The sequence below is a fragment of the Bactrocera latifrons genome, unplaced genomic scaffold (genome assembly GCF_001853355.1).
Source record: "Bactrocera latifrons isolate USDA-ARS-PBARC rearing strain unplaced genomic scaffold, ASM185335v1 scaffold_48, whole genome shotgun sequence".
NCBI classification, from domain to species: domain Eukaryota; kingdom Metazoa; phylum Arthropoda; class Insecta; order Diptera; family Tephritidae; genus Bactrocera; species Bactrocera latifrons.
The window spans coordinates 799875-824105 of NW_017537134.1; the positions used below are offsets into that span (position 1 = coordinate 799875).

General features: G+C 37.4%; 1 protein-coding gene across 1 annotated transcript in view; it reads left to right on the forward strand.

Annotated features, from left to right (window-relative positions):
* The window catches only part of LOC108973429 (neuroligin-4, Y-linked), a 117185-nt gene that overhangs the window by 86706 nt on the left and 6248 nt on the right, over positions 1–24231 (forward strand). The window contains exons 5-10 of the mRNA XM_018940688.1: positions 13851–14078; positions 17166–17363; positions 17429–17815; positions 18158–18194; positions 21639–21851; positions 24063–24201. Of these exons, the coding sequence (XP_018796233.1) occupies positions 13851–14078; positions 17166–17363; positions 17429–17815; positions 18158–18194; positions 21639–21851; positions 24063–24201 (1202 nt within the window). The remainder of the gene's footprint in view (positions 1–13850; positions 14079–17165; positions 17364–17428; positions 17816–18157; positions 18195–21638; positions 21852–24062; positions 24202–24231) is intronic.

The following is a 24231-nucleotide window of genomic DNA, read 5'->3' on the forward strand; positions in this document are numbered from 1 at the left end:
TAGTTTGTCAAAAAAGTCTTGCGGTGTTTTTTATTGAATTTTCAATTGTTCATAAAATTTTTTTGATGACTCATGCCCAGCTCGTGACCGATGCTACGGCTGCTACTATGCCGGTCTCTCTCGACCAATTCAGCGATTTTATCGCAATTTTCGACGACAGGCCTTCCGCAGCGTGGCGCATCTTCGACCACCTCTACACCAGAACGAAAACGTTGAAACCATCGTGCTGCGGTGGAAATGGAAACTGTATCGGGTCCACAAACTGCACAAATTTTATTGGCGGCTTGAGATGCATTTTTGCCTTTGTCGTAGTAGTACTGTAAAATATGCCGTATTTTCTCTTTATTTTGCTTCATGTTTGCGACGCTATAACTCTCGAACGACTTAAAAGAAACGACAATCAATCAAGGACGTGTTAGCGCGTGAAATGAGCTTTCCAAAAAGGTATAGCATGATCCGATGCGACGAACAAAACTAGAACTACGCGCTCTCAGCGCCAACTAGCGAAAATACCGCAAGACTTTTCTGGCAACCTAATATATATTCTTCGTTTTTACTGGCGTAGAAACCGCTTATGTGATTGTAACCGTGTTAACAATAGCGCGCCAATCATTTCTTCTTTTCCCAAGGTGTCGCCAATTGGAGATTCCAAGCGAAGCCAGGTTCTTCTCAACCTGGTGTTTCCAACAAAGTGGAGATCTTCCTCTGCTTCCTACGGCGGCTAGAATACTCTCATAGCTGGGGTTCTATTCTATATTTCGATTCGTAAATGTATTATATTCAAAATTCGGATCTACGTTATAATTAAAGTTAAAGTTGTACCACCCTGTGCCTGAACAAATACGTACAATTTTCGTTTTTGCCTTCTACAACTCAAAAGCTAACCAATATTTTATTCGAAAATTGGCTTGAAAATCCGAAAATCGAGTTACAGAATATAAAAAATCCGAATTCGAGTAAGTTTTTTTTCGAATCGAGTTACAGAATAAGCCCCTGGAATGCTTTCATCCATTCGGATATCATCTAGCCAGCGTTGAACTTTTAATTCGCTCAGCGTTCCGTCGAATGCGATATTCGCCGTTAAGAAAGAGCAAGGGACCATAAATCTGCCTCAGGACCTTTTCTCGCAATCTCGTAACTTCAACTCGTCAGATGTTGTCATCGTCCATGCCTCTACACCCTATTGCACTACAGGAATTATGAGTGACTTATGGAGTTTGGTTTTTGTTCGTCGAGAGAAAATTTTACTTCTCAAATGCCTACTTAGCCGGAACTGGATTTCGGTGCTGACATTGTTGTTGTTGTTAATGCTGGTTCCAAAAGAGACGAAATTTACGACTTCGAAGTTATAACTGTCAACCGTGACGTGGGCACCAAGTCGCGGATGCAACGACTGTTTGCTTGATGACAGGAGATATTTCGCCTTGCTCTCGTTTAATACCAGACCTATTTGCTTCGCTTTCTTATTCAGTCGGAAGAAAGCAGAACTAACAGCACGATTCTTATTGCCAATGATATCGTTGTCATCGGCGTACACTCTTGTAGAACATTGATCTTCTCCATTTATATTCGAAGCCCGAATTATTTTCTCCAGGAGATGTTTGAAGAAGTCGTATGAAAAGTAGTCGCCTAATCTAAGGCCTCATTTGGTATGGAGTGGCTCGTTGAGGTCCTTCCCGAATCCGACAGGAGCTCTTGGCAACAACAAACTTCGTCTTTGATCAGGGTACAAAAACCGCTTGAAATCGAGTAATCAATTCAAGATAGTAATCTTTTTTTTATTTGATTTTGTTTTATCTTATTTCTAATTTCAGTATTAATTCTTTCTTTAATATTTATGGTTCCTTTCCAAATATCGACCAGTATTCATTAAACAATTTTTGTGACTAATCTTTTATCTTTTGTTTTTGTGTTGAATCCAACCAGCATATGGCGCATATACTAAGGCTATATTACTTGGAGTACACAGATACCCAGCAATTTAGACACGATCAATGTGTAATGTGCTTTTTCGCAATTCAGCTATCAGAAAAAGTATAAATTGCTGATAAATATTTATCAACAGAGTTTTTAGTCAAACACCGTTACGTGGTATATTTTACTTAACTACACATGCATATCTCTATTATAGCCATATTTATGCACATTCACGCCCTATTAAGCGGCAATTGTGGTAAAATTAAAATTTCGTTATGTCTTCTGCTTGAGTAGCTTAGAATAGCGAATAGCGGCTCTATGTTATTGTTGCTACAAGAGTATGCAGCGTTAGTGCTATTTCCGAATACTCATACCGAGCAGTGTCATATAGTGTACCCCAGTTAAACGGCAATGTACTGAGTAAGCAAAACGAACTGTCAGTAGGAAGCGACCGAGGCATTTTATGTCCTCATTTCATACTTTTCACACTCTGCTTTCCGCTTTTTTGTCTGTGGAAATATCGACAAAATGGTTTTATTGAACAATTACAAAAACAGCAGAAAAAAGCGGCAGCAGAAATGAGTACTCCCAACAGCAGCATATACGTTCAAACCAGCACACCAACAACAAAAACACATGTCATACAGAGAGGGTGAGCGACAAAGTGATGCAGCAAATGATTGTGAAGTGAAGCGTTGTGATATGCTTTGGTATTGGTGCGACATGGTTTAGAAGCGCTGAAGTGAGGTGCCAGGCAGTATCAGCTGCCATTGATATGATGATAACGCAGGTTTATTTATAAATTTAAATCCATGTTAATACAGGCTCGTGTAGGGCTACAAAGAAGTTTGTTGGCATGAATGAACGCGGAAGTGGCCAATGATGTAATGCTATAGCAGAAGTAAGGTACAAAGTAATGAGAATTTAATAAGTCTTTAAAGCATTTTTTCTTCTTCTTCTTAACACCTCTTACGTGACTATAGCCGAGTTAAGCGCGCTAGTCGTTTTTTCTTTTCGCTACGTGGTGCTAATTGGATATTCCAAGCGTAGCCAAGTCCTTCTCTACCTGGTTCTTCCAACGGAGTGGGGGTCTTCCTCTTCCTCTGCTCCTTTTAATTCGCTGAACTATGTCAATGTCGTCATATATATCATCCAGCTCATCGTTTCTTCGAATGCGATATTCGCCGTGGCCAACACGCAAAGGACCATAAATCTTTCGCAGAACTTTCATCAGTGTTGACATCGTCCAAGCCTCTGCACCATATAGCTGAACGGGAATTATGAGTGACTTATAGAGGTTGGCTTTTTTTTTTTTTTTTGTCGAGAGAGTTTTTGTTTGCTTCTCAATTGCCTACTCAGTCCGAAGTAGCACCCGTTGGCAAGAGTTATGCAGGCTGACATTGTTGGTGGTGTTTACGCTGGATCCAACATAGACGAAATTATCTACAACTTCAAAGGTATGACTGTCAACAGACGAGGTATGACGTGAGTGCCAAGTCGCGAGTGCGACGACTGTTTGTTTGATGACAGGAGATATTTCGTCTTATCCTCGTTCACTGCCAGACCCATTTGTTTTGCTTCCTTGTCAGAACTAACGGCGCGGGTTTTGAAGCTGATGATATCAATATCATCGGCATACGCCAGCAGCTCTACACTCTTATAGAAGATTGTACCTTCTCTATTTAGTTCTGCAGCTCGAACTATTTTCTCCAGAAGTAGAATGAAGAAGTCGCACGATAGGGAATCGCCTTGTCTGAAACCTCGTTTGCTATCGAACGGCTCGGAGAGGTCCTTCCCGATTCTGACGGAGCTTTTGGTGTCGCTCAACCTGAAGTTGAGATGGCCGTTTTAGTTTTGCGGGGATACCAAATTCAGTCATCACGGCATAAAGGCAGCTCCTTTTCGTGCTGTCGAAAGCAGCTTTGAAGTCGACGAAGAGGTGGTGAGTGTCGATTCTCCTTTCACGGGTCTTTTCCACAATACGCTTAATCTTTCACACAATACGCTCGATAGAACCTTATATGCGATATTGAGGAGGCTTATCCCACGGTAGTTGGCGCAAATTGTGGGGTCTCCTTTTTTGTGGATTGGGCATCGGCCCCCGCCGCTTTGTTGTTCTTCAGGCGGGTAATTGCTATTCGAACTTCCTCATGGTCGGGCAATGGAACGTCTGCTTCATCGTCATCGATTGGAGAGTCGGGTTCGAATTCTCCAGGCATTGTGCGTTCACTGCCATTAAGCAGGCTGGAGAAGTGTTCCCTCCATAATTTAAGTATGTTCTGGGCATTGGTGACCAGATCACCTTTGGGGGTTCTACAAGAGTATGCTCCAGTCTTGAAACCTTCTGTAAGCTGTTTTATAGAATTTTTTTCTAGTTAATATGCATAGACAGTAGCGAATCGAACATGCTTGAAACCCATAGGTTAAGTAAAGGAATACATCCAAGCGCATTCCTATCGCTTAAATAACTTCTAACGTTTTAGTAAGCAGCGTTGATTTCGAATCCTTTTAAGTTTTTAAAATTAATTTGTGGTATATTCAGTTTCGACAGTAATTTGCAATCTAAGAAATTTTTATAGGAAAAGAAATTTGTAAAAAAGTCTCCACGGATAACTAAAACACATTGATATTTGTGTAATGAGTTCTGCTCTGAACCATTTACTTCCCACACTCTTTTCGCTATTTTGTAAATGAGCATACGAAGCATGCGTGTTCATTGATACGATTCTTTGCAACTATTATAATTATACTATTAAAATATAGAAAGAATTAAAGCTTATACTTCATGCCACAAACAATCCCTGCACTTCACTCATTCCATTTGGTTGCTTGTCGCGTCTACATGTCGACATCTCCCTCGGCGCTATATTCCTACACACAAAATGGTTAGGTGTATAGCTTGCTATTCTAGGGTGTAATTATTACACGCGTCTACACGTATTGTTTGCACCCGACAGACGTCATTGTTACCATCCTTTTTTCTACAAACAATCAGACTGTGCTGCAGACATGACGCTTGTAAAATGCGAAATGCGTACACGCAGTGCATATGTGTGTGTTTTAAATTGCAATTCGAGCGTGTGTTTTGCAACAACCAGTCCGTGGGAAAGCGAAAACATATTTGTACAAATATTTGCGCAAATTCGCTTATTTAAACCCTCATCTATTTGCTTATTTGACAAGCAAAAATTTCCAATTTCCCTTGCAAAACTGTTTACATATTTTCGCCATTTTCTATTTATGCACACATCTCTGGCTTACACGCACGCACACTCAGTCACACACACATGTTGCTGTGCGCTCGCTGACGTGTTTGTTGGTAATTGCCTGCTTATATTGGCATTATTGTCTGCTGCGCATAATTTCCAATTATGTTATGCCATTTTATATTTCATTGCTGCCGCTGCTGGCTTTGCTCCGCAAACCTCAATTGCAGCAGCCGTGAAATCAGGTCAATGACTTAATTGAACAACGTTCATGAAAGTTGGTAAGTACGTACTATACATATGTACATATAGGCAGCATAAATGAACTGGCGCGCACATACACTCGTTCACCAATAGATTTGCATATTTGAGTTTAAATTCACATTTCATTTGTAAGCATGTAAATAGTTTCGATTTTGCATTCGAATCTAATAAAGACAAATGAAGAAATGGCTTAAATAAGTATTGGCATTGAAACACATTGCTATCATGAACAAATTCTTTCTATATTTCATTAAAGGGTACATACAAATTTCTGAGTTTTTTTTTACATCCTTTTCGAAAATATCATTTAGAGATAATTGCGCTTTTAGACGTTCTTGAGAGCACATAGGTGGAGCGCGCTGTTGACAAATGTAGCTTTGGCTCTGGAGCTCAGATCCTTACGAAATTTGAAATGAAAGAAGTAATTGCAAAAGAATAGCCTGCAGAAACTGAAATCAAAAATCTTCCACGTTTTCAACCACGATTGTATGTAACCTTTAAAGGTTTCTCAGTGACTACTCGGCATATAATATATCAGTTGCAAATTTGAAAATTCTTACTTTCACTGTAGGGGAGCTAGAGGTGCTTTGATTTGATTTTGTTATGAGGTTAAGAAGAAGTGAGCCATCGGCATTGACATCCACATATTCAGTCTCAGGGGCTTTGGTAAGCCATTGGAATATCACCGACTATTGTTTTCAAGTCGACGGCATGTTTGCGCTTAAGGGGTTGCATCGGTTTCCTCGGTTATAAAACAGCGCTTTTTGAAATTTTTTTTTCGTAAAAAAAAATAAATATTTTATTAGATTTTTTTATTGTTACAAGCACTCACTAATAACAAAGAAATTGGGAAAGCTTGGGAAAAAAATTATTTAAACTCGGTCATTGTGACGCCATTTCCGGTGACATCTTGAAAAAAGATGCGACCGCGTTGGCAGGATAATATTTTACAAGATCATCTAAGGTGAAAAAATACGTGTTTTGGTTAAAGCCTTAACTTAGAACTTAGACGAAGAAAACAAAAAAGCTGAAAATTGTAATTTTGGCAGACATTTTTACAAAAAATTGAAATTTCAGTGAAAATCCTTCGTTCAAGTCTTTAAAAATTGTATCTCAAAGACCTGTGTAAAATTTCATGAATATCGGGAGAGTAGTTCTCCTTCTCTCTTCTACCAAACGACTTCAAAAATACATTTTCGAGAAAAACGCGTATAAAGACGGCGCATTTGGCCTAGCTAGTATCGAGGACACGATTTCTCAAACCTGTATCTCCGAAACTACTACTCGAATCAACTTGAAAATTTAGGACAATATCCACAAGGTATTGAAGAATTTAGTAAAATAATAAAAAAGAGTTTTTGAAACCCATAAATCCATGTAATTCCTTAACAGAAGAGTTGCTAAAAATCAAGATCAAGGGTGTATTGGTTCCAGAGCTGGACCTTTATTTCTGAAAGATTGTTTTTCCTTGGCGTTTGACTCATTTCATAACTGAGTAAATAACTATTTAGCAAAAAATACATCAGCAAAGGCATAAATAGCTGAAAAATTGCTTACATTTGCTACTTCCTTGATTTCGCCTAATGAACCTACGCCACATCGTTACAACGTCGAGCATAGCAATGAATCAACTTATAACCATTACTGTTTTGATAAACTTCCTTAGCTGATGCTTTACAACTTAAATTACCTTAAAAGCAACCACTACCAACAAAGCATCTTCACCAAAAGCGCCAGGAGAAGTGAAATGAAATTATCAAGAACCACAATAAAATCAAAGAGCTAAGTGCTTGCATATTTCATGCGTCCGCACGTAAACGTAATCAAAAGACCAAAAGCTCACCGAAAAGGTGGGGAAAACAGTCTTACACATTAAGCTTGAGTTGCATATTCAAAGGCGCACACACAAACACGCTTAAATAAACAACCGCACTCATGGGTTGATTTTTGTGCGCAGAACGGCATCTATGCGGCACAATGGCGGCAACAAAAGATATAGGTATGTATGTATGTGTATGACGGGTTTCTGCAGATATTTAAATGCCAATAAATCAACGATATTTTTGTTGTTATTAAAATTCGTGAGCCATATTTCACCACCTTCAACGCAAAATCGCTAACCTATTTTCCCATTTACTCGCAGAAGTTCGTTGGCTCCTGCTCGCAACCGACAGCATTTTTGAAATGCTCCCGCATTTACTCACGCTTTATAGACCGCAGAAATGTAATTTTTATTGCCTTTATGCGTTGTATTCAGAAAACTTGTCACGACATGCCTATAAAATATAAAGGAGTGCCATGGAAATACGAGGCAGTCCATATAAAAATGTTGGATGGAAAAATTTTAAAATTTAAAACGTGCAGATTTATAGTTTCGAAATATTTGAACTACATTCGAATTAAAATGCTTTAAGAACTTAAGAAACCCTAAGAATTTGTGTTAGATCAGTCTCCTCTCTTTCTTTTAGTTAAATAATTTAAAAAAATTTTGTCAGAAATTTTTAAGAAAAAAGTAGTTTCAAACGTATACTTTTGTGAAAGTTTGTTTAATGTACGAACAATGTAACTTTCAAATGTCACCAAGAATTCTTCTGTATTCGGTGATTTCAAATTCTATCAAATTAATTGAATTAATAAATAAAATCCACAAATAATAATTACATAACAATTATATCTTTTTACAAAACATTTAAGTTAATTTTTACAAATTGCAATGCCTTTAAAATACTGTTGTACCTGAAGTAGAGCTGCACAAATATTTTGCATCACTCATACGCTCTGATGGTTCATGAAATATTCGGGTATTATTACGAAGCGTGGCATTGAAATTTATGAGCAGCTGCTGAAATGAATGCTCTGCATATCTACGTCTAGCTTCGCCTTTCTGCAATTCATGCGCTCACTTTTATTTATCTCGTCTCCTATCAATTTGGTGGCTGCCAACATTAACTGCCGAACGCAAAGAAATCAATAGACTGCGCAAAGTGCACGTGTGAGCGTTTAAATTATTTCTGATTTCAAATGAATGTATGAAAGTCAGCTTTTAATGCACTGATGTGCGAATAAAGCTCGGTGAGTTGTTGTTGGGGTTGAGTGAATAAATCATTTGTTGCCTGCGGCTCTGAATAAATGCCGCAATACCTAATTTTTCAACAGCTGCGCAGACCAAATGAAAGATATATTACACCGCTACACGCACCTATACACATACATGGGCATATTTTATTTCAAAATTGAAATTTTATAATGCAAACGCGATTGCAGCGCATAATAAGTATGTTTAATGCGGCAACTTCTTTCTCAACTGTGGCACGTCTTTCATAGTTAGCTGCGGCAGTCTCAAGTTGAGAAAGTGAGGTAAAAAAAAACTAGCAGAATACATAAAATGAAAATGAAATGAAAAGTTGCGCGAGTAGATAAAAGAAATTTGAGTCATCGTAACTGGTGACCGCTGTGTGGCATGCCACATTGCGATGCCATAAAAAGAGCAATAAAAAATTGCACTTGCTAAAGTATATTTCCAACAACTTTCTTGCTGCTCCACTTTCCAACAGTGCAGGAAAGCACATTTTTTCATCACTGCAAACTTTTGCCTTATTTTCTTTACTTTTCTGCTGAAGGGCTTCGTGTCTGTTCTGCGCTGAGTAGCCGCAAAGAAATAAAAAGCCACTAAAATATTGAATGCCAATATGTACTTAGCAACTGGCCAAGCAACCAATCCAATCGACCCACCAACCGACCTGCAGTCAAGCGAAATACATAGAAATAGCGAAGAGAAATTGAAAGGAACTGAGGAACTGTAAAGAAAAAGAAATCAAGTCGGTCGTTGGGTCATAAAACAGTGGAGTAATGGTAGTTGGAATCCAGTGAACTAGTGTAGGTAGCAAACAATAGAGTAGAGACGCCCAGCACTTGAAGACAATGAGCAAAGTTTTGGCAACGCGGCCTTAAAAAGACATTAAAGCGCAGGAAGCAAACACATTTTTGAGCTTAGAAGGCTGTAGCGGACTGCAGCTGCGCATAGCGTGTGATCGAAAAAAAATTCGGAAAGGTCATTGGGTAAGAGCAGGAGAAAGCCAACTAACTGTGAAACGCAACGCATGCGGCTAAATAACAGAACCACATTTTTAATGCAGCACTCAAATGAAAGAAAGCTTCAAATAAAATAATGGTTTTGAGAGCAAGCCAATAATTTAGTACCTAATTGTAGGAAGTGGTTGGTTATAAGTTCGCACAAATGGTGCGCGGCCAGTCGAAAGCTGGTGGCTTAGCCAAGTATACAACTGCTTGTAAGATGCTATGAGGGTTTAGCAATGAACAGCGCATTTGCATTTAAGATACTCTTTTCAAATTGATTTACTATGGCATTCTCATAGATGAAACTCAAAAATATCTTAGGCTATTTATATCAAAATATGGCAGAATTTAGTTTGTATTTTCCGGTTTTTGTATTCTATTTCACAATTGATAATACAATACTACACCCAACTATAATAAAATGGGTGATAAAACAGAAAACAATCAATATTTCTTCTCGAACTCACTTCAGAATAGAGACATCGAACGTTCTTTACTTGGACAGCTGACTTAATATATCTATAATTTTATAAAACATAGGTTAAGTATTTATGTAAGTGTATTAATACATATATTTAGTCTTCGCAGCAATAAGAAATCTTTAATTAACAAACACTCATAACAAGGCAACTTTGGTAGAAAACTTAAAATCGAAGTATTTTTAAGTATTTTATTTTGTAACTATAATCAAAGTTGTATGAACTATCCTTGTTCGAATAGTTGCCTCATTCACTTTGACAACTGAAAGGGTTAACTCAACTTTTTGCACACTTCCATGCAAGACAGATTGGAAAATGTTTCAAGTTCTGCAATTCCATTTATTTTAGCAATAAAAATTCTGAGCAGAAGAAATATAAAAACAGTAATATATTTCTTATTTTGTAATCGAAAAGAAATGTAAGCAGAAATGGTACGAGCATGCCACATCAATCGATAAGCATCGCGTTCAATTGCACTGTAGCAACTTTGTCATGTGAATGCGAATGCCGTGCAAAGAAGAAAATGTGAAGTGCAATATACCATTAATAAAACAGGGAGCTTTAAGGACAAAACTTTAGGTTTTTATTTAAAATATAAAATTGTTGAAAATAAAACTAAAATAATGATTTTTTTAATTGATTGATTTGCCAAGTCTTATCTCATTATTTATTATATTATGCTGATTACCCAGCATGATCTAACCTAACCTTAGCTATTTCCAACAAAAAGTTTTTTCTTCCTGATGCTACAACTAATTTCTCTTAGCACCTTCGCATACAATTAAAGCTTATAATCAATTGCTAAGCACTAGAAAATGGTAGAATCGTTTAGATATAGATGGAATAAGCGACTATTATCTGCACACATTTTATTGCTGTGAAGAAAAATATCTGTAGCCATTGACGCAATTAGGTTCGAACGTTCACTTTTAATGGAAATGCAACACTAATTGAAATTAATCCATCAACTATGCAGTAGAGTATATCCACCAACACTCCGTTATTCCATTAGTATGTATGTATGTCTAATTTCTACTTTATTTAAGTGTGTAAGTATTTGTGTCAATCACTGCACCATTCATCAATAATCAACTGTGGTTGTAGATTTGTACAGCAGCGTGCTAATTGAAGCAATTATTCAAAGATGCACTCAATTGCAGATGCATCCGTTTGTAGGCAACTGAGTGCCCTGTAGGAAAAGTGCATGTGAATAAATACAATGCGAATAAGCCTGACAGCCAGTGGCAGGTTGAAGCTTGTGTTAACAAGGTAATTTAGCATAGTACATAATATAAAAGACCCTAAAGTAACATTTTTAAGTATCCATGGCAAAAATATTATTATTAGCTTAAAAACACTATGAAAATTTTTACGAAAAATATTTAGATAGTTTTTCTGGTAACAACATTCAAAGAGATGATGCTCCCAGGAAAACTGATGGATGCTAAATTATTTAAATAACCGCACAAAATAAAGAGAGAATGAACAAAATTTTGAAATTTTGTGTAGTCGGTCGTTTTCTCACTCTTTCTGAAATCAGCTGAACATCTAATTATTGTCATAGAAACCAAACAGTTTGACAGATAGAGTCACATGGTGCGCAAAGTTCCTGAACTCAATAGGCGTCAAGACCTTTTTCATGCATTTACAGGCAAATATTTTTTAGTTAAATGAAGCTCTCATCTTTCCAATACTCTTCGGCACATATGACACAATCTGATTGGTAACACTGGAGATATACGATGCTGCCTCAATGTTCACACATCGGCAGTATAAGTTTCGAGCTCCGAAAATGTATTAAAATTTGACTTTACTTGGACTAAAAAGTTCTTCGCATTTCTCCTGCATAATTCGAAAGAAAGCTGCACGTTTCCTTTCATTTTAAGTATTTTGAGTTTTGTAATAAAAATATTATCTTGGTACCAAAATTCTTTAGTGAATGGAATCCCGGTATGTAGTCGTCACAGTTACTACTGCACTGCACAAAACTAACCAACTACCAGTTGAAGTTTGTGCTATTTAGCGCCAAAGCTGATTAACTACCTAATTGAATTGTTCGCACCCGTCCTTCAGGCTGTATTGAAAGCTTTAATTCACCCCTTTCAGCGCGCACAACAAATGTCCGTTAACTACTTTTGGCCCATTCACTAATTTTATTCAGCGCACAATCACTCCATCAGTATGTTATTTGCCTTGCCAATTGCCACACACACCGTACTGGCAGGCAACAGTGCAATGCAAAGCATCATTAATTTTACGCTGCATTGTTTTTCATATGCCGGCGCTGTTTCACCGTAAAACCAGTTTACTGTAGCGAAACGCTTTTGGGTTTTAAGTTTGGTGCGATTGCTATTCCTGTCAGGAGCCTCAATCGGTGAGCTTAAGCCGGTGATTAATGGCTAACTATGTAATAATGACGCTAACTGTATATCACGCCAATGGGAATTAATATCTGTAAAGGCAAATTTACACACACCCATACGCATGCATGCTTACGCCAGAGTTGCAGGAAGCAGCGTTATTAATTCTATGTAAATACTAACTCTTGCCACTAAAGCGCTAATTGCATTTACCGTTACATGCGCACATATGTATATGCCAGCCTGTGAACACGGATTTTGAGTTACTCATACCACACGTAGTACACTTGTATTTTCATTATGCATATATGGCTATTAATAACGCTGTGAATATGAGTTTTTAGAAAAGCTTCAAAGCAAAAAATAGAAAAAAGAACTCTTAACTCATGGGCGACGTTTAAACAAAGTGCTGCCTATCAACCGTTTACTGAGTTAGAGTAAGTGCGGAAGTAATTATTAGAGAATTAAAGCATGTTAAAAATAATAGCATACACAGAGTTTCATTCACAGTTTACAGACCGAGCAAATTTGCATCTTTCAACTGTGACTGACTTCAAGTATGCCAGTTTAGTTAGCGATGCTGGAGTTGCAATGAGAGCGAAAAGAGAAAAGAAGAAGAATTATTTATATATAAAACGAAGAAGACATTTTCTGCGAACTGTGCTAGCAGTTATGGTAGCTTGGTGATGGCAAAGACATAAATAGTAAATATTTAATAGATTAGATCATAATTAATAAGATAATAATTAAGTAATTAACTCCACACCTAGATTCAGCCAAACCGTTGTAGTATAAAAAATATGATTATGATTATAGAGAGCCATCATCGATAAACCTATAATTTCTCAACTTGAATTCTTAATCATAAAGCCAAACACCAATTTGTAACCAAACAGTTCTCATGAGAAATTTGCAATGCACTTTGCAGTAACTACAGATAAGCAAGCAATGGTTGAGATTACAAATGAAATGCAGTGCTGATCATTACCTGAAATGTGGTAACCAAATATTCTTACTAGTTGTCATATTTAGTCACAATATCCACTTTCTTCCAGCAGAAACATATTAATCCTCTAACATTTTATAAAAACATCTGACACTAGCAGTTTGTGGAGCAATCTGATTGATGGAACACATTTCAGACTCGAGCAGAATCCGCTGAAAATGGTAAATTGAAAGCAGTTAATACCCATTAATTTTGAAGATGAAGATTGAATGAATTTTTAAAAGTTAAAAACGTTCTATCTAGTTTTGTGGCAGTCCTATGGGAAGCAGTTGCCGATAATAAAAAGTTCTATGACTTCTGTATATAGACTTTTTTCACATAACCTCAAAATTTATGTGAAAAATTCAACTAACCAAGTTTTCGGATTTCTTACTCTTACCTTGCACAAAAAATGGTTTCTTACAGGAAATTAGTTTAAACTTACCTTCGTATGTCCCAAACACATTGTATATTTTATTACCCAAAAATGATCTATTTCAAATATGTAAATTTACATTGTCTATGGTTTTCTCAACAAATGCAACATCTTATTTCCTTGCAGTCGCTTCACGTGACGCCTCAGGCAGTGGCAGCAGCAGCAGCAGCGGATCAAGCAACAATGCGGGCGGTAGTAGTGGCAGTGGTGGCGGACAAACTAGATACCCGGTTGTAGTGTTTGTACATGGCGAATCCTATGAATGGAATAGTGGGAATCCGTATGATGGCTCGGTGTTGGCGAGCTTTGGACAAATACTTGTCGTCACAATAAATTATCGACTGGGCATACTAGGTAGGTATAAAGAACAATTATTATTTTACTTCAAATAACTTTCCAATATTAGTTGTTTATGAAGTAAGTTTTGATCATTTGTACCAACACTTCAACAATTATCGGCGATTATGCTCCTCAATTGTAAAAATAAATATTTTGGGCTTACAATTACACTTTTAGTAAAGAGATAGCGAATTGGTAATTCAATATAATTCAATGTAAGTCAAAAGTGCTGCGAAAGCATTACAGCATTACCGTTCGATACTCTAAAGGGCCCCAATGGAAGGAAATTGTACAGATAAAAGATTAAATTCAGCTGGTTGATGAGTAGTGCGCTTAGTTGGGACTTCTTAAGTTGGCTGCAGTGCGGCTGCTTGCATCATGACCGCCTTTAATAGCAAAAATATAGCTCAATATTTTATAAATCCTCTATGCAAAGCACACGGGCACATTAGTTAATATTGAATACGAATTTCAAATAGCAAGAATATCAAAAACACAAATGCTTAATTAAAGCAAGGTAGAACAGCGCGCGTTTGAGCGCCCACTTTTAATTTACTTAGCCATTTTTTTAATGTAAAAACTCTCTGCAAAGCTGGTGCAGCTCGCCCCTCTCCCTGCGCATATAATATTAATTTGCAGCAGTTTTCGGAAACAAAGGGCCATAAGACTAAAATAAATGGACTTTCGCAATTTCAGCAGAGACCACCAATAACACACTTTCGCCCGCTACATATGCATGCTAATGTGTATTTTAAGCGCGCCTGCTCTGTGTGGCACTTAAAATTTTATGCAAATATATATGCAACGTGCACTTTATTAAAAAGCACAATTAGCGCCCAGATTGCAATGACACAGCGGAGCGGTGTTAATGTAAATACACACTTACACATGCACAAACACGCACACACACACATACACTACACTTTAGGACACGCTTGAAAATAAACTTTTACTACTATTTAGCATAGAACGTAGCTTTACGTGATATTCATTTGTTTCCCAATTTGCATATGAAATTTGCTTTCCAGTTACCCTCCGAACTAAAAAAAAAACCGCCTTCCGCGCTTCAATCGCATACAAGAGCGTTTGTGTGTGTATTTTTGCGGCGGTGCGTGGGTTACTTGCTGGCGGTGTCGGAGTTGGTTGTGTTGCAATGCCGCAGTTGTGGCTGCTGTTAGTGTTTAGCTGCTTTGGAATTTATAAATGCAACTTTTGCTTTTATGAATTTTTCATGAGCCACCCACACACATACCGCCAGTCCGGCAAGCAAGCAAATGCGATGATTCGTTTGCGCAGCACAGCAATTCAAATTGTTTCCGCCCACTATGCGCGGCGCAAATGCGAATGTTGGCTATAAAATTAAATGAAATTTTTCACTCAAAATTCAACTGGATTTCGAGTTTAGAAGGTTGATGGCGGCGTCAATGTTGGTGGCGGCAAAAAGGCGTGCTGGCGATGCCATGCTGCAGCGCGCGTAGTTGCCAGCTTTAGTCGACACACACCGGTTGCCGCTAGCACATTTGACGCATCGAAAATACTACATACAGAACTAAGCGCGGTTACTACCAAATGCAGCTGCATGAACTCGAACTCAAATACCGACACGCGTCTACGCGTTGCAAATAAGTGCGAGAAAAAATGTCACCACATAAAGGGTGCGTGCAGTTTTGTGGCGCAAATCGAATTGCTGGGTAGCAATGGTAAACACAAGATTTGATATATTTGGATGCTGTAAGCTTATCTGAGAAAAATATTGCATTCTTTCTTCTTTTTTGAATGAAATCGCAAAGAATGCTTAATGATAGCTATAATACCGAAATAACGCCCACGTCATTGGAAAGGTAGATATATAGCAGATCTAGATCCAAATATTTCACATCTTCAGTTTATGAGTGCAGTATATTTATGGCTTCATGCTATCAGTCTTCTCAGAATAAATAGAGCACCAATTTGGGCTTTCATTATTCGGCACTCCCCGAAAGAAGTCACTCACAATTCTTCCTTATTCCATAATGTATGACTTGCTTAAACCAGTTTTTTGCCGAACCGAAACGTAGCACCCGTTACACCGCGAACAAGTATTTTTTTTGACCTAACACAGATTTGCTCGAAACTAAGTTTACACGTGGCATGTGGCAAGCGGCAGCGACAAAGGTAAATATGCACTTGTTTACCTCAATTGCAGCATGTTTTCATAGATATAACGGTGACAAAAAATTTTGCGCTTACATTAAATTGCATGTGTGAATTTGTCATATCCGTGTAGCTCTCATGCACTCAAGTACATAATATACATACATATGTATGTATTGCACATGCCCCCAGTTATGCGGCGCTATGCTTGCAACGGATTAAGCATGCGAAATCCGGAACGTTCAGCGTAAACTGCAACACGTTCCGCTTATATGGACACGGTGGTATGGGCGTGTGTGTGTGTAATGAGTTTAGGCTTTAGCGCATTTGAACAGACCGAAGTGAGATAAACATGAGTGAACGCATCCGCACAGAGTCAGCGCAATGTTGACCTAAATGCAAACACATGCACATTAATATATATATGTATATATATTCGTATACGAAGGCGGGGGATGCGCCAAGTGACTATTCAAACTCGTCGCCAGACAGCGCAAGTCATGCACAAATATTTTGCTTAAAATGTTGCTGCGATTGAAAAACCCGAACGTAACGGAATTTTGTCAGCAGTTGCCGTAGGTAAATTCAACGCTAAAGAATGTGAGATACTTTAAGTGCTGTATCCCAAACAGAAGTTAAGACCAGAGTGTCGCATAAATATTGAGTTTACCTCCCTGCAATCATCATGCAACAGCTCGGTTGAGTTTTTCTTCTCTTGCATGGTGTGGTGCGAAGACTCTCCACAGTTTTCCTTTTTTTAAAGTAATGGGTTAATCATTTCCAGCATTTTAACTAAAGGAGGTAGTTTACCTGTTTGCTGAGCGGCTACAATACTTCTGCATTTGTCAGAGTAACACTTCTTATTCCAAGCGATTCTCAGCTGCTTCCCAACAGATACAATAAAATATAGTTATTTCGCATCTTTAAAATTTCTTTAACATAAAATCCAATTCTTACTTCCCCATCCAGGTTTCTTAAATGCCAATACAGATCGCTACTCGAAACTGCCAGCCAACTATGGCCTAATGGACATCATTGCCGCGTTACACTGGCTTAAGGAAAATATTGCTGCATTTGGTGGCGATCCACAGAGTATAACCCTAGCGGGTCATGGCACCGGAGCAGCCTGTGTGCATTTCCTCATCTCCTCACTGGCGGTGCCAGAAGGTATAGCAGAGATAATTACAGCAATTTCAATATATAAAACAAGCAAACATCTCTTTTATGACTAGGTCTCCTGTTTAACCGCGCCATACTGATGTCCGGCTCAGGCTTGGCACCCTGGTCGCTGGTAAGCAACCCTGCTAAATATGCGGCCATCGTTGCGCATCACGTGAACTGTGCGCCCGACCTGTCACATGCGCATCTAATGAAGTGTCTACGCGACAAGACACTGGAGCAGCTGCTGAGCGTGCCCATACGACAGCCAGAGTTCGGTTTCGCCTTTGGTCCCAGTATAGATGGTGTGGTCATTGATGGTGGTGATTATGTACCGCCAGCGCCCGGTTCGGCTGCTGCACAAGCCCAAGCATCGACTGCTGCCGGCGGTGGCCTCGGCGGGGGTGCAGGCATCGCAGCAGCGGGTGGTTGGGGTACGCCAGGACAGTTGGAAAATATCGGTAATTATTGTAGACGCTAAGTGTATCATAAATATCATGCAAAAGTAATATGAATTAGTTCTTATTGAGTGAAATAATGAAACCATGAATAATTAATTTCATTTACATGACCACTTTCAATTTGCAACCTGAACCCCCTGTTGTGGGCATATTGCTGCCTCCTCTTCATTATATCGTTGATTGTAATGTGCGCTGTATTTCAACGGGATTACAACACATTACCGACTTGCCTTTATCCGCTTTCTCCAATTGCTGTGGTGGCTGCTTAACGCACGGATGCGCATTTAATGTCATCTTAAACTCCAATGGCGACGGCTACAATTTGCTCTCATTTTAATACAGTATTAATGAGGAAAACAGCCATTAACAAGCTGTCGAGGTATGTAAAGCCTATAACCTGTGAATGATTTATGTTTACACAGTTTTAATGCAAAGAGTGGGTGGTTTTAATATCGGTGAAGTGCTCGTCGAAAGATTGAAATCTGTGAATGATTGTGTTTATTTACTTACTGGTTAAACATATCAATGCTCAATTGCTTATAGCGTCTTTGCAAGGATTAAACTTATTAATTTTTACTGCGATAGAAGTACTGACGATTGGTAAGGCGCTCTTGCGGCAAGCTGTTTGGTTTCTTCGAATATCTACTTTTGCTTTCAAAAAAAAAAAAAAAATTTTTTTTTTCTAATTCGTCCATGTCTTTTTTTTTTTTTTAATTGTTTCCTTGATGTAACAATCCTGCCTTTTGGGGCCATTTCTCCATATGATTGGCGTAATACTCATACTTTTCAGACTGGTATGATTTCAGTCAGAGAAACCTCATTGTAAACTCGTAATTCCTCAAACTTGGAGCTTTCACTACAAAGCTTTTGTGTACCACCCTTTACGGATATGTGCAGGCAATTAGTAATTAACATAAATTTGCGCTTGGCCATAATGTGGGTAATACATCGATATTAGTACATCATTAGCGTAAATCTTGCATTAATTAGTGTTAAATAATGCAGAAATGGTGACATAATTTCAAGGAAACACGAAACAGCACTACGCGCATACTACTACATATACGCATACACGCAGATACGCAGATACATATGTGGCGTTGACAGTTTTGTCTAATAGTCGGTTTTGCTTCAAATTCTACTTCGGCGTCACATAACATAATTGCTTAGCGGGCATAAGCAAATATATTAAGTGATTAAGGAGTCATGAGGAAATCGTCATAGAAAAAAGTAAAGCCTCTCTTACTCGTACTCTTTAGCTATTTAACTAAAAAATGTTTATCCTTCATCTTTATCAATTATTATTGCTTATGACTAATTGAATTACATCCACTCCGTAATTTCATCTATGCAGAACTATCGGCATTGAGCGCATATGCCTTAGGTTAGATGAACGTTATAATTTGTACATATTTACAAAATTAGTAAATGTATTCACTGAGCAATTTGCTCACACTTATAAACGTGTCTCTATCATTAACTCAACTATTTTGCAACAGCTACTTCATCACTTTGACAACACCACACGCGTTGGTGCTTGAGACGTTAACAGCAGCCACTTACCGTGAATCTTTCATAAACTCTTAATTAATTCCATACTTTCTACAGCTCTGCCTACGTGAAACGGATTTGCTTAATATCAGATAATCTCAAGTACACGGGGGCGGCTTGTTTTGATTCATAGAAGCCAGTGTCAAGAAGAACAAATCTCCTCACAAATGAAGACACTTTGCCTTTTTACTTAGTATAACTATGTTTTTCCCCTGTATGATCTTTACTTCGTCTAAAGTGATTTTCTAGTATCAGTTGGTGTTTCTAATATTAAATAGCATTCAAAAAATTATTTACTTACTATAAAATCAAATCGCTTCGTTGTTGGTTTCTAATAGACAGGAAGTTATTATTTTTGCCAGCTGTGTTATAACATACTAGATGCTAGTGAGGCAGAAACAAATCATATCTACAGACATTTGTGAAAGTTCTTACTAACTAGGCAACAAAGCAGCTTTCACTAAAAGTAGCTTCGAAATATAAATATCGAAGGTAATTTCAAGAACCAGTATTTATATTTATAAATGTAGTATAAAGTACAAGGCAGCATTGTTACGTTGGCATTGACCTGTAGGAATGGAAATATGGTAGTAGCAGCCCACATCACGATGCCTACACACGAAGATGGGTAGTTTAGCAGTGCAGAAGGTGGCGAATTCACAAGGCCAGCTGTACAACTACTCAGCAAGTAGCTCACTAGTCTATGGCATTGTACAATTTTGCAGCCAAAGGGCATTAAATTGTTTTTAGAATGAAAATGGAAAGATAACACTGAAACAGAGGCTAAGCAAAATTAAATGCAAAATGTCAAATAGAAGTATGTAAAGATATAATTATTAGTTGTTTTGAAAGGAGAATTGGTGAAAAGAAAGGAAAATTGATGAAAATTTCACCGTTTAGTTCTTTTTTTTTTTTTTCTTGCTCTCAAAACCTAGAGGAGCCTGTATTCCTATGACAGAATCTCGCGAAATTTACTTAAGCTTTGCAACAGATTTTCACTCAAAAGGGTAGAGTTTGAGTTTAGTGATATTTTAACATCAAATGATTTATCAGACAATAAAACCAGCTTAAGAGTTGAGATTCGAGAATCTATACGGAAGCCCACGTGAATACCAGCTTGTGTGAAATGGGTTCATATACGGAGAAAGCTTATTCTCCTAACAAATATATATGTATATATAAATATATGTATCGAAATTTATTTATCCTGAACTGATCAATAGGTTTATTATTCATACAAGTAATTATTGTGACTGCAAAAATAACATATTCAATTTCATATTTAACCTTTTGGCACTTAAATTTGGTTGATGAGAACCATTTCGGAATTTTCACTCATCTCTTCGGTTTGTTTTAGCTTTTAACAAGAAAAGCGCAACAATGCAGATACACATTCAGCGAGCCCCTGCCTACTACTCACTTATTAGATCTCCATTTTATTATGCCATTCTCTAACATTTATGCTAGTTATTTGTTCGATTCGCCTCTCCTCAAATTTTGGTAAATGAAGTATTGAGTTTCAATTCAATACGCTTTCAAAATATTTTCAAAAATAACGTGCAACTTATTTGTCTATGTATTTGCACACGGATATTTGCTTCACATGTGTTTTATATATGATCTTGTGTACATACATATACATATATTGAACATGTTTTTAAGAGTTCTTATTTTGTAATACAGTATATAGTACATTGATTTCATCAGTGCAAAATAACGGTAATTTAACTGATTTCATTTGTTTTCCATTTCCTGGCCCTTTCACGTATTGCTTACGTAGCAAACAGTGACGCCCCTTCTTGTAATTTTGAAGAGTACACAGATAGAATATTAATCCTTTTTACTGCAGACAGGTCACATACCACATATTGCATACCCTTTAACCATGCAACTGATATGATCAACGACATTTGCGAGTGTGTGTATGCTTCCCTTTGCATATGCACACATATGTACGTATATTTGAGCGGACTCTTACAAAGACTGCATTTAAATCGCTCTGGTCTTACCTTTCTTCGCTTTTCTTGCTCGGCGTTTCGGCTTAAATCCAATTTACATGTAAAAATGCATTTAACGCGTATCTGAAACCAAGCAGCTTATATGTATGAGCGCAAATTTATACGGAAATGTAGGTTTGCATGGAGCGTAAGTGTGTGCGTGCTTGTGTGTGTGTATCGTTTTCTGCCTGCTCTTACCACAATCAGTTTTAATTTATTTCGTTTGCTTTTATTTTCCATTTCCTTGCATGACAAACAAACGAATAAATACGCAGATATGACCTGTTGGCTGGCGTGACACGTGCCGAGGCATTTTTCTCCTTCAATTCCGGCGACGTACAGTACGGCATCGAAGCGGATCGTCGCTCAAAAATACTAAAGGCCTACGTACGCAACACGTACACGTATCATCTGAACGAAATATTCGCGACGATTGTTAATGAGTACACGGATTGGGAGCGACCCGTACAGCATCCAATCAATATACGGTAAGCATTTAAAACAAATACAGACACCAAAGCAAACATGATAAATCTGGATACGTATGCATATCCTCGTAGATGCCAAATATTTTTTGGAACACAATCCTCACGTTTCATATTCTTTAAAGCCTAAGTAATAGAAAAATATTTCGTTTAATTGTAAATAACTATTTATATTAAGTAATATATTAGAAGAACATCAATCAAATTTTCTCATCCCAAATCACAGGATGCCTTCCTTGAGAGCCGTATACTTAGATAATTGTCTTAGAGGCTTTTTAATACACACATACGTCGAAGCTAATCTGTAAAATTTAATAAAATAATGCACTTATAACTTTGGTTGGTCAACAAAGCTACCTGAAATCGGTATACATCCAATCATGCTATTTACATAAAATATTTGAAACTTGACCGAATATATGGCGAAAGTGTTGCAACATAATTCGATTCATCAATGCAGCATGAATTTCGCAAATGGATAAATGAAATAATACTGACTTTATTTATTCGAAATCACTCTCTCACTACTTCTGCTGTGGTTGATTGTAATTACAAATGTGAATGATTAAATTTCATTTTATTAATTTCGTGTATAATATTTTGATAAATAAATTTATTTTATTTTTTTTTTCTTTAGAAAAATAATTTAATTATCGCTTATGATACCATAGAATTTGTATAACCATTAAATATTTAATATTTCTTTACAAAAGTTGGAAATATCAACACACAAATTTTGCGTGCCTTATTGGGCTAATTATCACAAAGTCTAAATGTGAAACAAAACAAACCGTAATTACTTTTTTCCATCAATACATTACACTTATATTTTTGTAAAGCAAATTTTATTTCATCTTTTATATTTAATTATTTTTAAAATGATGGTCTGTAAATAAACTCCATACTCAGCCACGCATATGTGATACCTAATTAGAAAACTATTCATTGCCGCTTGGTGGGTTGAAGTCGGGATTGCCTCAGTTATCAATTTAATGGACGCCTCAATTCAGTCAGATTTCTGGATTTGGCTTTTCACATCTCTTGCTTGACAAATCCCTATCAAAAGCCTAGAGCAGGGTAACCAACTTAAATACAAGTAAAGGTATCACAATAAAGCCCCCAAAAATAATTCCTTAAAGGCATTGAGACGAAGTCCTCTCAATAGACGTATTTTCAGTTTTCAGTTCACTTTATGACGTATGTATACATACATATGTCAGTGTATATAATATTTTAATGAAATAAATAAATGGACAGATTTTTGTCACCACAATATGTTGTAGCGTAAATATGAATAAAAGGGTCAAGATCTTGGTGAGCCCATATTAAAGCTTTAGGTTTAGGTAATTATGTATTTCAATATGAGAAAATTTTTCAAATATTTAACACTATTATGAGATTTCTATTAGATGAAGGATTCAAAAATTTGCTTTGATGGAATCCTCAAACCACTCGAAATAAGTGATGCACCAAATTCGCTTGTAGGTGGAAACTTAGTAGTTTGTGCCATCAGAAGCTACGCACAAATATACGAGCAATTTCAATTATATTGGGAGATAGCTTAAAGCTAAGCGCAATTCAACCGGTTTAAAATCCATGGTTACGCAATACTATTATGTACAGCCAATACTGCATACTAGATAACTGCACGGAGCATAAAAGCAAAACATACTCAATTCCCGATTGCATAATTGTAATCGCCACATTCATACCTATGTATGCTCATCTAGTACTTCAATTCATGCTCATAAATGCATACAAGTATACAGATATTCATATATTTATACCCTGAACAGGGCGTAGTATATGAAGTTTGCGCCGAAGTTTGTAGTGCCCAGAAGGAAGCCTCGGAGACCTCTAAAATGTATATAAAAATGAGCAGTGTTGCTCACTGGTCGAAAGCGACGATATCGAAACACTATAGCTGACATAAGAACTGATCGGTCAAAATAGAATCTTTGACCACAGTGGCATATAGCTGTCATACAATCTGGCCGATCAAAATCAAGATAAGATTCTTTTATGCTATGCATTGTTGGAGGTTATTACAGCTTCGGCGCAACCGAAGTTAACAATTATTCTTGTTTTCTTATTGCTTAGCAACAGCTACACTTTACATTAAGCATTGTACTCGTAAGCTATGCATTTTTTATGTAAGGTACACTTTCGATTTTGAAAACTTTTGTATCTGTTCTCCTATTTTCACATTTGCAGCGATGAAACACTGGAAGCGCTCAGCGATGCACAAATTGTGGCTCCCGCTGCCCAAACCGTCGACTTACACTCGGCGGATCATCGCAATTCGTACTTGTACGTCTTTGACTATCAGACGAGATATGGGGATTATCCTCAGGTAAGTTCTCTCATAGCTTTAACTTGACTT